Below are 16,698 nucleotides of genomic sequence, written 5' to 3'. Positions count from 1 at the left end.
CTCCCAAGAATTAATTAAGATACATTTCCTATTTTATCACGATAACGGGCATCACTGGCTGCGTCTCGTCACACGTTCCGATTCGCGTGCTACAATTATCGTCATACCTGCAAGTAGTACAATCGTATAATTTACGATTCAGTCAAATGTTTTGTAAAAAGTGCGATAATAAATATTAATAAATCGCAATTATTCGCACAGAAACTGAAATTTACCGAATAATTTGACATATAATTAAAAACTTTCTATCTTCTTAACACAACGCGTTATTTAAGTATATTGCAATTGCTTTTAGAAATTCCGTTGTTCTTACGCCAGAATTATGATTTCATCACGTCGATTCGTGGATCAAGTGATTTCACTTCGACGGCATACCGATTTGTCACGCTATCGAGCGCTCTTCAGACATCATCGTGGAAAATATCGCAGCGATTCGACAAAATTCTCTTCCCCTTTTATCTGACATAAGATACAATCCTACCGAAACACACAAAATGCATTTGCAGTTGCTGTTGATAATGCACTCGCTCGCATGCCGCAGATACTCGATTTCGCCATTAGTATTTCACGAAGCGAGTAAAAGGTGTTTCATACTAGGATTTTGGTATGCGATTATTGCGAACGAGAAAACAAACCCATACAGACATAGAGGAATCGTTGATCTAAAGATATTGAGGAAAGTAAAATAAAAAATTATAGCGCAAAACCTCTAATCAATCGCGTTTGTACTCATCGTCCGTGCTGAAGGATTATAGTTTATTGGTCGGAAAACCGCGCGCGCGCGCGCGCGGAGCTTCGAAGCGCAGGTGATGTAATCGTCACGCAGGTGGATCCTCGCGCATAAGAAAAGCACGCGTACTTACGCACGGCTTAAATTACACGGCTGGAGGGAAGCTGCAGTGATTTGATGCTCGCGGTTGTGCACGCCCGCGCGCACGCCACGTTGTAAAATGCAAACAATGCTCCTCCTTCGTCATTCTGTGTAACAATCGCGCCTATTATCGCCTTTCTCCTCCTTTGTCCGATTTTTTCCTACTTTGTCCAATTCCTCTCTTCGATTTCCGGTCTTTACTGAGAATCCGTATATATTATACTTTCCATTTCGTTTATTGTCTCGCTCTACTTGTTAATCGTTAAAGCTTAAGGAATCGCGATATTTCTCTATATATAGTTACTGTTTTATGTGCAAACTTTGTCTTCAATTTTTGACAATAGTAGCTACTTGAATGCTTGTAGGGGAATTGGTGTTGGATTTATTTATTTTTGAGAAATGCATCAAAAAGAAGCGAGGAATATGTGGTGAAGTGTCAATTTACACAGCAAGCTTTTTCTCAAGACGTATATTGCGTAAAAATATGGCGAGAAAAATGCCTTTGAAGAAAACGATTATTTCTATTTAAGATAATTTCTATTTACAAAAGACAGTCTATTTTATTTAAATGATATTTATAAAACAGATTGGTATTAGCTTTAATTGCTAATAATATCTACAATCGAGAATAAACTGAACTAATGAGAAACTGAAGTGATATTTTTTGCAATAAATGTTTTATAGTATTTTACAGATCCTCAATATTATATTAGCATTAATAATGTAATATTGAATTACTAATTTAAGATCTATGAATTTATAATCGGCGCACAATTTGCTTGAACTAGAAATTGTAAATACAAAAGTATCACAATATTAGGCATCAAGACTTGCTTCGATTGGATATGACTTCTTCGCTTGCATTGAACATTTCTCAGTCGATTTTTACTTAACATTATTTAAAATAATTATAAAACAATATGAAATTAAAATTTACTTGTTTTTGAAATCTAAATACAAAAATATATATTTAAATAATATATTAATTAATTATAGGTATATTAATTAAGTATAGTACATTCATTTGTTATTACAATATTAACAGTCATAATATTGATTATGACTGTTAACTAAAATAATTAAAACATTAGATAGAATATTATGTTTATATTTTTTATCACATTATTTTCATTTTTTTATTATATCTATAATAACATATTATGAAATTATTATATGTATATCATCTAATTAAAATAATTTTATTTTTTTCTCTTAATTTATACAATTAATAAGGTAAAAGACAATTATGGCTCATTGATTAAATTGATTTACCTAGTTAATCATATAATATCTGTTTATAATCAATATAATTGTCAATTGAAGCTATTGAAATTACTTAAATAATAAATATGCTACGATGAAATTTTCGTAATGTAAATTGGTAAAATTCTTTATGATGCTCCTCCGCTGTTGCCGTATCTGTCTCTGCCACTTAACAATCGCGTGCCTATTGAGAAACTCTTGCCTTGAGAGGACATTACCTGCTGTTCATCGGTGGTATGCATTCCCACACCTTCACCTTTATATTCTGATGATTTACCGTCTTTCTCAATGAGGTACGCATATACTCCTGAATGTCGCGCGATCACTATTTATGTCACTCATGAACGGTTTGAGAAGGAAGAATAACATACATCACAAAATTCTTCTTTTATTAACATATGATTAACTCTTTTAGTGTAAGAAAAAATTTTAACGTTTCTATGTCTAAAATCGCGTATATTTTTGAAAATTTTTATATATATGCCAAAAATACTTTTTACGTATATCTGTGTATGTATAATATGATCATTTTATTTTGTATATAAGATTTTATAATATAAATAAAATTATATTACATTGTAAAAAATTGTACCTTATGTATTACATAATTTATTAGTTATAAGCCGGGCAAAGTTAATCAATAGTGTTGCGTAGAACTCACGTGCACAGATTTGTAATTAGATACATGCTTACATGCGTATCTATCTGTCAACGTAATCTGGAATGATGTAATCATTAATCGCGTACTATATTGAACGTATCGGATCTTTACCACGATCTCGAAATAACAATAAGGTCTCGTTATGTACGCGGTTGTTCTATCTTAACACCCCGTATTCATCCAAGATCAAACAACCTTCGATTATCGTTTATTCCGATTTTCGCAGAATTCCCTTAACAATAAAAATATATTCAAAAGTTTTAAAGATTCACTTAGCAGAGTCTCTCGATCAGAAAAATAGGAAGTTCTGAGAAGACGGGATTTTTAAATTGTCTAAAGAATGACTAAAAAAGAAAACAATGTAAATATTATTACGTAAATCGTACATCGAATGGTATAAATATTACTTTTTATTTCTTTATAAAATTATTATAAATTTTTCGATAAATTAAACGTTTTTTAAGTGTTTTAGATTAAATGCCCTCGTTAAATGCTTAAAATACTTTGTCGAGTAAATACGAACAGCAAACTGGTTATCGATTGCACTAACGAGTCATTCATATTCCAAGCTTTAGTGATTCCACACTATTAATTATTCAAATTGGTCGGCGTACTTACATACTGTGCATACATACAATTTCGTATAAATCAGCTCAGCGGTTACTTGCAGCGCTTATCGAATAGTACAAAGCATACTGGACTATGCCATAAACGAGGGAAATTATACTCACAATCAGATCCAAAAGGATTTCTCTTAGTTGAAAATGCTCTGTCGCCTGAACGGCTTTGTTAGATCGCGAATCAGTAATATAGCATGTAAGATTTAAGTTAATACTTATCCAATGAAATAGTATCGTATCAGTGTCAGTATCGTAGAATAAAAGTAGGACATCCACAACGAAAAAGAAATTCAAGTTAACCAACACAAAAATTACGCAATTTTGTAGCCATATAATAAGCCTTGCAATAAGTAATTTTTTTAAATTCAATGATGAAAATTTTTATAATGATTGTTATATTAATATATATAAATATATAGCAAAAGATAATTAGCTAGACTTTGAAAGTCTTTCTATTATTAAGCAACTATTATTTTCAATTTAATTATACAGAATTTAATTTATATTGTATTATCTTTAAATTCAGATATTACAAATACAATTTATTATTAAAATCCGTATTATAATATAAAATGTATTGACTTACAAAAAGCGATTTTAAATACTAAAGTATTTAGAAATTTAACTATAAATATAGGTGTAAAAGCAATTTTGACGAACTATCAAAATAATTATGTAAGAATCTCAAACATGAGAAGCAAACAAAAGTTTTGACATTTTAGCATCCAATTAGAGCGCCCTACATAATTATTATACTTTTGATGGTTCAACAAAATTGTCTTCAGGTCTGTATTTAGCTAAATTTTAGATACCTTAACGAAACCATGCTTTTATGTCTTCTTTGATTGTTATTAATTACATCAACTACAAATTAACGTCTTAAGAACTAATATATGTATAAGCATGAATTTAAATTACTAATTTACGAACACGAACATCACATGTATATCATTAACAGCTTATTCCATAACGGTCGTGTCAAAATTTCCAGGAAAATTTACAGTAAATCTTGAGATAAGCAATTATTTAGTACTAAAAGCAATGTTATTGAACATTCCAATGATTTTTAAATTTCCAATATATTAAAAACCTTGACGTAAACCTCATGTCGATCTCATCAGACTTTTCTTTAAATTTTTTGACTTAACAAGATTCTCACCACCTACCGAGATTATTAATATTTATCTTTAACATAAAGATACTGATTGACTTGATAAATATTACCACATCTTATCTCTGCAAAATATGCCTGAAAATTATGATGTAACCGTTTTGGAACAGCCAAGTTAATAAGATTCAAAGTCATACTTCAGAAATTAATTATGCGATGTATGCGTTCTTAAATTAGTATAACTTTATATACTTGTATTAGTTTTAAGATATTAATTAGTGTATCATAATTGATAATAACTGAAAAAGACTAAATAAGTCGACATGTTTCATATTGTAATGCTATTTATATAACGACAGATTGTATAATAAACATTCACTATTTACAAATCAGACAGACGTAAGTCATTATTAATATTTTATACTGTTTTAATCTGCGACTCCATCATACTTCTTTGACGACAGAAGAGAAACAAGCATGTCATTTATCTAATGACGTCGCACCAAGGCTGCTTGCTATCAAGACCCGTCGTTATGTAAATAACATACTTGATACAAAACGTGCTTCTTGACAGTGCATCTTAGGTGCGCACGCATCCGTAGTTTCGCCACGGAAGGTGAATCACCGTGACGAAAGTGCAGAGACCCCTCTTCATGTGCGTATCTGCGTTGAGATATCTCGATTCCATGCAGAACAGAAAAACGGCGGCGGAGGATCGCGCGTGAATCGCTTCGACAGTGTTTCTCAAACGTCCTCCGTGATAACTTAGTGCGCCATCAAACGTGATATTAAACGTCGCATGTTATACGTGAAGAAATAAATTGCCCTTTTTCTTTTTGTAATTTCAACAGCGCTCTATATCAATACGATGAACGTGTCGATCGAAGCAGCGGTGTCTATTTTCATCTCACAACTTTACGTGGAAACCGCTTTTCGATCGCGTTTTCTTCAGGTTCTTGAACTTTTCACCCCGACGAAAATAGAAGAGTTGGTTTGTTCATTTTGGGGAATCAAATTTGCTCCATATTCGCCAAATGGAGAATTTAATCCTATTACGATATCTGTGATATTTAAACACCCGTCACAAACCGTCATTTATTTTTTACTTGGGATTATTCTACTGCCAGATCTTTATGGAAACTTCATTACGCATTTAATATGTGACGGAAACCTATATCTTTCTTATTTCGTGACATTGTAAAGTGTATCTATATGTATCAATTAAGAAAAAAACAGAGAATTAACACATTTGATAATCTTCCATTGATATTGATTTATCAATATTTGATTTGTTAATAGCAAAATCAGTAAGCATGATTATAAATACAATATTATTTACAATAAGTACTAAAAAAATTAACAATAAATTACTTTCTGGGTACTATTCAAAATAGTGAGAAAATATAAAGTTTTGCAAGTAATTTTTATCGATGATGATTAAATGTGGACAACTATTATATGAGTATCAAGTCTTATTTTAAGTGTATTAAATGTATGTATTTTACCATTCATTTTGGAAAAAAAATTGTAAAGAAGTTTTGAAGGAAAATTTTAAAAAGAAAAAATAAAACTATAAATTTGTTTTTTAGTTTTGTTTTTACATTTTGCTTCTAAAATACATAAAAATAAAAATTGATAAATTTTTTAAATTTTTGTATTATTTTGTATGGCGTAGAATAACTTAATGGAACATTATTGGAAAAAAAATAACAAAAACATATTTTAAAGTAGCCTTTCTAAGCTTTAAAATGGTTTTTAAAAAACATGATGGTACAATGATTTTTCACAATACTCTTGAATTTTTTATACAAAAACTTATATTTACATCAGGGTTTTTTTTACTTCAAAATTGAAGAATTGACTGAAAAAAGGAAATATTTTGCTCAAATATCTTCTCAAATATAAATGCTTTGAAAAATCTTTAAAGATTTTTTCTAATTTAACCCTTAATGGTCTAACGTGGGTCGTTCAAGTCCCGGGCGAAATTTGAACCTTTTATTCCCTCTTTTTAATGTTGAATTTGCCGAAAAAACGTTAGACTAGTAAGGGTTAATGTTGAATTTGTATCTAATTTTTTGCAATATTGAGGTTAAAAAATTAAGCATTTTTTTTCAAAATGGCCGCATGTACTATTTTTTTCCTAAAAGGTACACTCTTCACCTTTAATTTCCACTTTGATTTATGTCGATAGCTTCATTTGGATTGAAGTTATGATTTTTTAAGTGATCGAGTGATTTTACACGCGGTACCACCATTTTTAATACAAAATTATATACAAAAATAATTATTTTCGACATACAAATTTTTTTTTCTTGAAATTGAAGAATTAATGAAGGTCCATGAATTTTTGCAGATTTTTTAAAGCCCTTTAACATGTCTAAAAAACGCCGAGACACGAATGGCCCACGTTAGACCATTAAAGGTGCCGAAAAAACGTTAGACTAGTAAGGGTTAACTTCTCGTGAGATGAAAAAAAATCGTAATTTGAATAAATAATGATGTGGGATTTTCAAAATTGTGCATCGTGTCGATATATCGCATGGCGATTTTTATGTGTATATATTTCACATTTGTTAAAAATTAAATATCATTACTTTTTAATCATATAATATTATCATCAGGAATTGTCATATAACTATTTATTAATATTTAAGGAATATTATTTAATGTAAAGCAATAAGATCTAAGCAGTAAGCGAATTGGCCGATCACAGTAGAAAAAAATGTAAGATAATAACTTTGTGTATCTAGCGTGATCGGTCGTTTCACTTCCGTCTGGTACCTTCGATATTCGTACAGATAACATAATTTGCTTATGAATCAAATGAGAGTTATATTGCATAGTAAGCAGTAAGCTGTAAGAAATTAACCAATCATAATAAATTATTCCGCTCACATTAGACTGTGTTTGGTCACAATTTCTTATGGCTCTTTTTTCTCTTATACACAACTTACACCATATTACTTTCATTATAAATGATTCTTTAGAGATAAGGAACCAGTAAATATCGTAATATATAAACAGAAATAATATTAAACAGAATTAAATTGTAAAAACGCTATTATTAACGTAATTTGTACAGATAATTCGCTTACGAGAGCTAAACGACCAGTGGACATTAACAATAAGCCCCTAAATTACTGTTTGTCTGCTAAACGCAGCCTTTGTTTTCTATCAGCAGCGCAACTATTCAATTTCAATCACATCACATTGATAATAAGTTTAAATTGTGTAAAATAACTGTAAAAGTAATTTAAATTAGTTACTAAAAGAGAAATGTAACTAAGTTAAGTTATAATTACAGTTGGAAAAAAGGAACGAAGTTCAAGTTAGAGTTATTGAAAACAATAACTCTAATGTAAGGATCCAATTTTCATTATCTGGTTAACTTATGGTTAAACTTAATTTGATGTTTCACTCAATAGGCTCTAGCCATGACATTATCGTAGATATAGTCAATTAGATGAAATTAATTAAGACAGAAGTTAATCAGAAAATGAAGAACCGGGTCTAAAATTGTAACTTAGTTACAAGCAACTATGTATAGTTACTTCTCAATTCTGTATATTATACATATATTATTTATAATACCTGAGTAATAAATATTGTTTTCCAAATGAGGAATTTAGAGTGGACATGTTTTGCAACGTACATTTTCGATAATATGTCTATGAGTGAGAGATGTTTATTTCCAAATGATTACGATATCAACTACTTGATATACTGATAGCTATTTACATATATACAATGATCCGTGTATAACGCGACAGTGTAACAACGCACATGCGGTAAAGTGCATTAACGCAGTAACCGCAGCACATGCAGTGAAACGCATATAGCCACAACCTCGTTGGGCTTCTCGAACGTTCTCATAGTTTGGCGAAGTTTTTCCGATATTGGTCAGAACGCGTACTGCGTCAATTATTTTCGCAACTATTTCCTTTTAACTTAAAACCATGTAGCTCTGCTCCTATCTTTTTCTGCGAAAAAAAAATAAAAAAAAGGAATAAGTATTCAGAAGTCTAACTACGTTAATAAAAATCACTTTTGTACGAATGTTGATGTAAATGCGAGGAGAACGATGAGAAAGATGTACCACGAAGTTTTGTCGTTGGCAATACATGCTGCCGACGACCGATGATGAGCGTTTTGTTTAAGATCCTCTGTTTTATCCTGACGACAGTAGTACTCATCATCACTCGGTAGAACGTCCTTCACAATGCTGAGGAAGTCCTCAAAGGGACATATTTCTGCGCAGCCTGGGATTGTCTGTATTTTCAATTGTTCTGTAACGCCAGACCATAGTAAAACCTGTTGGGAAGAGAATTTACGAAAAATAAGTCTTTAATATTAAGCAATTGATTCTAGAATTGGAAAAAAATGAGAACTGAGTTGAACCTCGGTTAAAAAATTGATCGCAAATGTGAATCCGGCTCTAAGAAGTGTGTTTCAAATATTATGCTGAAATATTGAACAGGAACAATTCAGGCAATTATGGGTGCGTCAAATATAAGCTACTTCTCCGTAAGATATAAAAATAAATATAATATATAATTATTAGAATAGAAAATAGAACCAAGTCTTTTCTTGAATTGCACTTTGTAGAAAGTAGATTTGTTATTAATTGCCCTTTACAGAAAATTTACTACTATAAAAATTAATATAATTTCTAGACTTATTTGTTGCTGAAGTATTTGTATTAACATACCCGGACGTAATAAGTTCCTTTCTTGTCCTGGAGAGTTTCTAAAATGATCGTAGCACCATAAGGTGGTACCGTTGGTTCATTTGTTCCTAAAGTATAGGCAAGGGAAGCCACATTAACTTCGTGGCCACCAAACAGAAAAGCTATTCTGTCACGTGGCGATTTGCCTGCTTGATGTTCTTGAATGTCATCCACCATTTTACGAAGCAGCATACCTGTTTTGTATAGACACCGGTTACAATTAAAAGTTTTAAAATTTTGTTTTTAAATAATAAAATAAAAAGAAAATGTAAGATGTCCCTGAAATAAATTTCGAAACCTTAGTGATAAATACTATTTATCTTGAAGACGAAGAGTCGCATAGTTATAAATCCAGAAAAATATATTACTTTCAAGTTATAAATACTTTCTGCCTGTGGCGAAATTTTACAAGAATTTAAGAAATTCATAGAGATTTGGTCTTAAGGTGAATATTACTCTTTTCTTGAGTTTTGAAAGAGCTGTTGGAAATAACTTTCTTGTGCACCAACGCGTGCTTTGAATTAATGTCTTATAAATTTGAACGTAGAATTTGTACCAGAGTATAGAATAATTACATATCTCATGTTCTCGTACATTTCTTGAGATTAGTAAATGAAGATATACATTTTGCATACATCTTATGTATTACTACATACTTTCTTGAGATTAATTGTGCGAAATTGCTCTATATTTATTAATAGTATTTATAGTTTTAATCTTGTCAAATAAAATTCTGGTTTGATATTTAAGTGTAACGTATAACTTTCATCGCATTACAAAACTATAATTAATTTTAAGCTTAATTTTTCATCATTAGTGACGCGACAGCTCAGATTGGACCTTTTGACCTTCTCAGTTTCTTGAAGATTTCAAAATGCTTTTGCTTTTACATTAAGATAAATCCACTATTAGAGTTTGCTAATATATTTCAAAGACATGCTGTAATAGTAGCACAGTGCCAACCTCCGTTTAATCTCTTCAAATTTTTTGTGTATGAACGAAGTTTGAAATCTAATTCTATCAACTCTATCATCGGACTCGGAAAAACATTTTGAGTCCACCTCGGTAGTGTCAAATTTTGCGCACTCTGGAAATGAATATATGATAAAAATTCAGATAAACATTTATAAATTTATTACTATCGGAATAATCGCTTACCTCCTCTTTCAATAGATTATATAAGTGACCAACTGCTTCTGTAGTATTGATTAATTTGCCAGCGTGATCCGTCAAGTAATCCATTACATTCTTGTATTTATTTATCATCTCTTTCGCACTGTCTAGCTGAAGGAATCGTTGATATTCTTCTATGTATCTAAAAAAATAACAAAAAGTATTAAGCATAGTAGTGCAGTGGTTTGTTTGACCTTTGTAATTTAACGATAATCATCTATTTGTTTTGAAGATTCCAGCCGTAGGCTGTTATACAAAATTATAGAAAATTTCGTGTTAATGTAACTAATAGCAATTGTAATTTTTTAATTATCGCGATGGAGATTTCTCACGTTCTATGATCAACGTTGTTCTGCTTTTGCAAATAGATAAGATAATTTTTATAATTGAAACTTTCAATCATGCAATTACAATTGGCCGTCTATTATATTTCGAGATATATTTATTAATTAATAACGGAAACTTTTATTAATTAATCATTACTGGGATATCATCGTTTTATAGTCAGAAGAAAGAAGTTACAAGTTTATACATATATAAGAAAATATTTTTGATTATCGACTTCACAAAATAATTTATATTTGAATTTTTGGGTTGAACGTTTCACGTTATTTATTTCTCTATTTTAATAATTGTTCTGTTGCGATAAAAATTAATTATCATTATTTATATTTTCTTACCATTGAAGATGACTTACAATTAGTGATATATTTGTTTGTATATGTACTTAATGAATAAGATTTATTAAACATTAACAACTAGTTTTGGCTCGTAGCCTCTTTTTTATTTAAATTTTCGTTTTAAACATAGTATGTTAAGACAGTAATATGAATACATAATTGTAGAGGAAAATTAAAGTCTTAGTTATTCTGGATCTTTGCTTATTAGATTAGAATGCTAAATTAGAATATTATTAGAATTTTGTATGTATGAACCTGCACAGAAGAGCATACAAAAATAACTAAATCTTTTTCCCTTTTTTTTTCGAGTTATTTTTATTTTACATCATAAAGATAAAATACTTGAAAACAAGACAAAAAAAGGGAAACAAAAATATTTTAAGCGTTCATGAAAAAAAAAGATTGGTAAAAGGAGTTTAAAGAAAAAAGATTTTATTGTCAATCCTGTTATCAGGTCCTTGTGTGTGATAAATTCCTGTAAAGTTACTCACCGATAGCAGTAATGCGGAAACAAGAGGTTATCAGTCTTGTATGGCACGAAGAACGTCCATGTCGGAATCCAGGGCAAGTGCGGATTCCAGGTTTGCTTCTCGGAGGGCGGGAATAATCCCGCCAGAACTAACTGGAGAGACAACTGAGTTCGCGGGACTTCGCTAGATCGGGCATAGATCTTGGCCGGCCAATAATCCGGTCCGAAATATTGATTGTATCTCTCGCGCAACATTGTGCCGATTTTGTACTCTCGCATCTTGCCTTGCTAATTGCATAAGAAAAAGTATAGAATTGGATAGGATTCGAAGAAGATATCGAAAAATTACACGAACTTTTTTTAGACCAAACTTTTTCTCAACTTTAATTGAAAATAACAAATATTTAACAAAGGCAGAAAATTTATTTTTCACTTACAACAGTTATTTCATTTACTGCTTTCAAAAATTTGGAAAATGGATTTAAATGCTTATATTTATGCTACGTAAAAATGAGAACAAAAATAAGAGATAAAAGAGATAACAAGAATGTGATAAATAAAGATTCAATGGTAGTGTTGTGATCTAATTCAAGGGTAACTGTTCCTATTACTGTGCCTGTTTCTATTATAGTGTATCTTCGTATTTAAAATAAGCCATAAAGAAAATTAGCACAAAATAAGAAAAGGTATTTTTATATTAATTAAATGATTACTGTATAAAAAATTAAAGACTATATTCTATTTTTTCACTATTAAAATATAGGTAGTAAAAATTTTTCGAAAGAGACATCGCAATTTAAAAGAATTTATATGAGTTTAATAGTATCGCAAGATTTTAAGCTTGTTCCTATTAGTGTGCTCTATATTGGAGCTAAGAGCGTTGTGCTATGAATGTACATTGAAATTGTAAGTATAATTAAAACATGATTTATTACACATTAATAAGGCTATCGCCTCTTAGAAGGACGCATTAATACTAACATTTTTTTTTAATATAAGAAAAAGAAACAGTTAAAGAACCTACATTTATTTCAAGCAGATAAAATTCAAGCTACAATATTTAGTAATTAGTTCAATAATGTGTAAGTTGACTCAAGCCCAATTTTTTCACTTCCAAATAAGTTGCCGATAACTTTATCCAGGAGATATTTCCATTGTATTGTGGGAAATATCTCCTGGATAAAGGTTATCTGGAAATAAAATTGAGCATTAAAGGCATAGTAATAGGGACAGTTAATACAGTTACCCTACTTTATTAATTCGAAAATATTACACATATACGAAAATAATAATACACGATATTTCTGAACAATTGAATCACATAATTGGATTGACAGTATTTGATTATGTGATATAATATATTTTATTGTAATTATTGTGATTTGTATATACTTACATTGGTCAAGTCTCCGTTTCCCATTGGATAGTAAGAGTAGTTTTGATATGGATCATTAGGATAATTTTGAAACTCGCGATGGGGTACTTTGTCACCGTGGCGAAATACCTTTGAAAGAGAATATACTTATGTAAAGTATGTCACCATCATCCGTTATCATCACTGTCACCGCAAAGGTGATATCGCAATAATGTAAATGTATTATTAACTTGTTTTTCGCACAAGGGATCGCTTTCTTGTATAACTGTTTAATTTCTCCCGAAAAACTTCTCTCGGCATCGAACTCACACTCGCATAACTTGCAAAGTTTATGTGTTTGCCTTTCAGTGACATGACACGCAGTGTACAAATAACACATTTCACATTTTGGAAAATAAAAAAAATAATTATCGAGTATTTGCAAAAAATCAGAAAAGCATTAAATCTTTGAAAAAAAGAAACAGAAATTTTTTATATCATTAATATGTAGACACAATCTTTATTCGGAAAAAAATTCTCTGATTTTACGAACGCTTTCTATATCCATTTGAATGAATGAAATAAGACTTTACCACGTGAAGTAATTGCAGCTCTACATCGGGAGTGGCTGATAAAGCAAGGCTGCTAAGAAATATGGTGAAAATCGTCGATTGCAGAAACATTCTCCCAATATCTTCCCGAAAGCACTTTCAGTTTGAACGAGCACTTCCAACACTTAATCCGAAACGATCTGATCAACCGTCGCGATCGGAATCAACGATTTCACAGCATCACAATCTACGGATGGTGTTTATATTTCTACTCTCGCCTCTCTGCCGCCATATGCGAGTGAGGGTGGGATAAGGAACAGTCTAAGCTAGTAATTCCGACGATTTTTATCAGCAAGTTTCCCGCTCTCAGCGAGCGATCCGATCCTTTTTCCTGACGTTGATCGTCACCTTCCACGAAGGACACGTACGTAAATAGCAGGAAACTTACGGAAAACCGCAATTGATGATCTCGTAGGGAAATTCTCTCTGTGGAAATCTTTTAACCGAATGTTCACATTCCGTCACCTGATATCTCATTTATGATTTGTACGAAATTTTGATTATCAGTGAACGACAAAGTGTGTCTTATCCTTTTCGAAAAATTTATTTTATTGACATCGAGAGAGAGAACTTCATTTTCTTAATTTCTTACACACGTGTGATGGACTGCAAAAAGTAGCAATCGAATGTTTTTGAAAATGCTTCAGATGTCAATTGATTCAGACGTTTAATTGCCGTGCGCAGCGCTGCAATTAAAGAGATTAGAATTTTATCTTTTGATCAAACATTGCCATATTTTCTGAAGATAATTTTTAACTTCATCTATTTTTTAGTAATTATTAGCTTTGTAGGATAATGATTTAAAGATGAAGAAAAATATTCTCTTTTTTTTTTAAGTAACTGATTAACAATTTAAACTAATTTAATGCTTGGCATTGAGAAAAAATATGAGAAAAATATTATAGTAATTAAGGATTTTTGTTATAAAAACCGACAAATGCAAATAATTTTGATATATTGCGTTTTTTTAATACAGTCAAATATTCAATAAAGCAATGTTATTTTATAATATTGCTTTATCAGCCTTTGATTTGTGTCTTTTTTTTTTCCTAACTGAAAAACCATTCCTTGCGTACTCATGAATGTGCTGAATTTACGAGTCTCGCAAAATGCTTGGCCGTTCCGACAGGCTTATCTACATGTACGTAAATAACAGAACGGATCTGTGGAGCATAAAAGCATACCATAAAAAGCGATATATGATTTACGAATCTCTGAAGTTTTTTTCTTGAGAAATTTCTTCTCAAAATTATTTGTTTCAGTTGCAAATTTCACTGAGTATTTTGTTAATAATTTATAAATAACAATTCTCGATAAACATTAATATTCTAGTTTGTTTTATAAACAATTATTATTATATAAAATATTAATCGTTAATAATTTAATCATTAATAATTTGATTAATTTGATGTTGGATTAAAAGTTTAAAATTAATTACAGGTTTCGTACATCTACATTTGCATTAATATTTTAAGATTATCTTTAATTCAGTTTTTATTTTAATTTTTAAAAACTTTTTTACTTCAATCCATGTTTGAGAAAGATTTGCTATTATTTGAAACTTATCCGCAAAGAGAGAGAGAGAGAGAGAGAGAGAGAGAGAGAGAGAGAGAGAGAGAGAGAGAGAATCCTTGAACCCTTTAAACAAGTTTATTGTTAGTTGAAATCTAATTCATATATTAAACAATCATTTATCACAAATAGAGCATAAATTTTTGAGTTGTATTTTATTTAGTTTTTTTTTTTTTTTTTTAGGAAAAAGGAATACGATTATTAATTTATATATATAAAGTTTTATATATTGTTGCGTATAAAATACATCGCAAAGCACTTCATATATTTTTTTTTAACCTCAATCAATACCGATATCTTTGCTATATATCGACATATTAAATTGATATTGATATGTCGTGCCAGGTGTAGACGTGCGTCAAATCGACTAGATCGAATATATATCATATTATGGAAGTCCCAAGGATATCCAGTCGATTCGACTTTTGAGAGCAACATGATGCTTACTTTGACGTTCACCGTGCTACGAATTTAGCTGTCGCAATCGTATTTGGAATATCGGTAGACGTCATTTATCTGAGAATGACTTTTTGGGGATCTCTTTTATTCAGAGACATAAATAAAGTAACGTTTCTTTAATAATACAAGTTAAACTAGTCGCTTTTAAATCAACGTGACGTGTGTTCTAAGGAATTTGTAAGAATTCGGGTGTGCCTAATGATTCATATGGACATGATCGGGACAAAACGAGGAATACGATTGTCGCCATTACCACGTCTTTTTGTGGTGCATTCCGCGGAATCGTTACACGCTCTCGCTTTACTCGACCGCACGAATTTTTCTTCCGTAATTCAATTCAAAGAAATCAGGGAAATCCGAGAGAAGGTTTTTCAGACAAAAATGACGTTTATATACGCAATTAAAGATACCATTTCTAATTATGCATTGTAAATTTCTGATCAGTGCTTATACAACGAAATCGATCGATCTTGTTTTTACGAAACGGATAAAACGTTAAAGGAATATTTCGTTTACGTAATATGTATATGAAAAAAAACATATCGTAATCACGCATATATTTCACGCATTAACACTCGCATTTAAAATCTACTTTAAACGACCTACAATTCTCGATCTTCTAACTATATATAATTTTTTCTTTCATGTCTAACTTAATTTATATATGAAATGACAAATGGAATTTTACATCCTGAAATCTGATGTAAATTACTGATTGTCTATAAAAATAGATTCTACATTTTTTATGAAACAATACATATAAAATATCGGTTTTCGTAGAATAACTATTTTATATAACGTTCGCAAAAAACGGTGTATTGCGATCGCGTATACGTATTTCAGCATAAGAAAGAGTACAAATAATAATTAAACCGCATATTGCAGATAGATGAATAAGAATTCTAGCTGTTTCAATGCATCGTTGACATTATGTTGTATTGTTAATAATTAACATTATGCTAACTGTCGATATTAAATTCGCACCACCTGCAAGATTTTTTGTTGTTGACGAATAATGCATATATGATTTCTAATAATCGTGCAACCGCAGTGGGCTCGAGTGTCAATTATATGCAGGAACCAGACCAGCTAAGTAAGAATAAGTTTATCAAATAATTATGATGTATA

At 30.6% G+C, this 16,698-nt stretch overlaps 1 protein-coding gene across 1 annotated transcript; it reads right to left on the bottom strand.

The window, feature by feature from the left end:
* Window positions 1-8,483: 8,483 nt before the first annotated feature.
* Window positions 8,484-13,611, bottom strand: LOC108773114 (venom acid phosphatase Acph-1). The gene is made up of 7 exons (XM_018538834.1): window positions 13,522-13,611; window positions 12,971-13,078; window positions 11,597-11,862; window positions 10,411-10,567; window positions 10,216-10,339; window positions 9,235-9,446; window positions 8,484-8,837 (listed from the first exon to the last, which is right to left on the bottom strand). Exons 1-7 carry the CDS (start codon window positions 13,609-13,611, stop codon window positions 8,568-8,570), a joined length of 1,227 nt encoding a protein of 408 aa, XP_018394336.1. The 3' UTR covers window positions 8,484-8,567.
* Between the last annotated feature and the right edge of the window lie 3,087 nt (window positions 13,612-16,698).

This window comes from Cyphomyrmex costatus, unplaced genomic scaffold, assembly GCF_001594065.2.
Source record: "Cyphomyrmex costatus isolate MS0001 unplaced genomic scaffold, Ccosl1.0 scaffold199, whole genome shotgun sequence".
NCBI classification, from domain to species: domain Eukaryota; kingdom Metazoa; phylum Arthropoda; class Insecta; order Hymenoptera; family Formicidae; genus Cyphomyrmex; species Cyphomyrmex costatus.
Note: the sequence above shows the minus strand (reverse complement) of the source record. Positions and strands in the feature narration are given on the sequence as shown.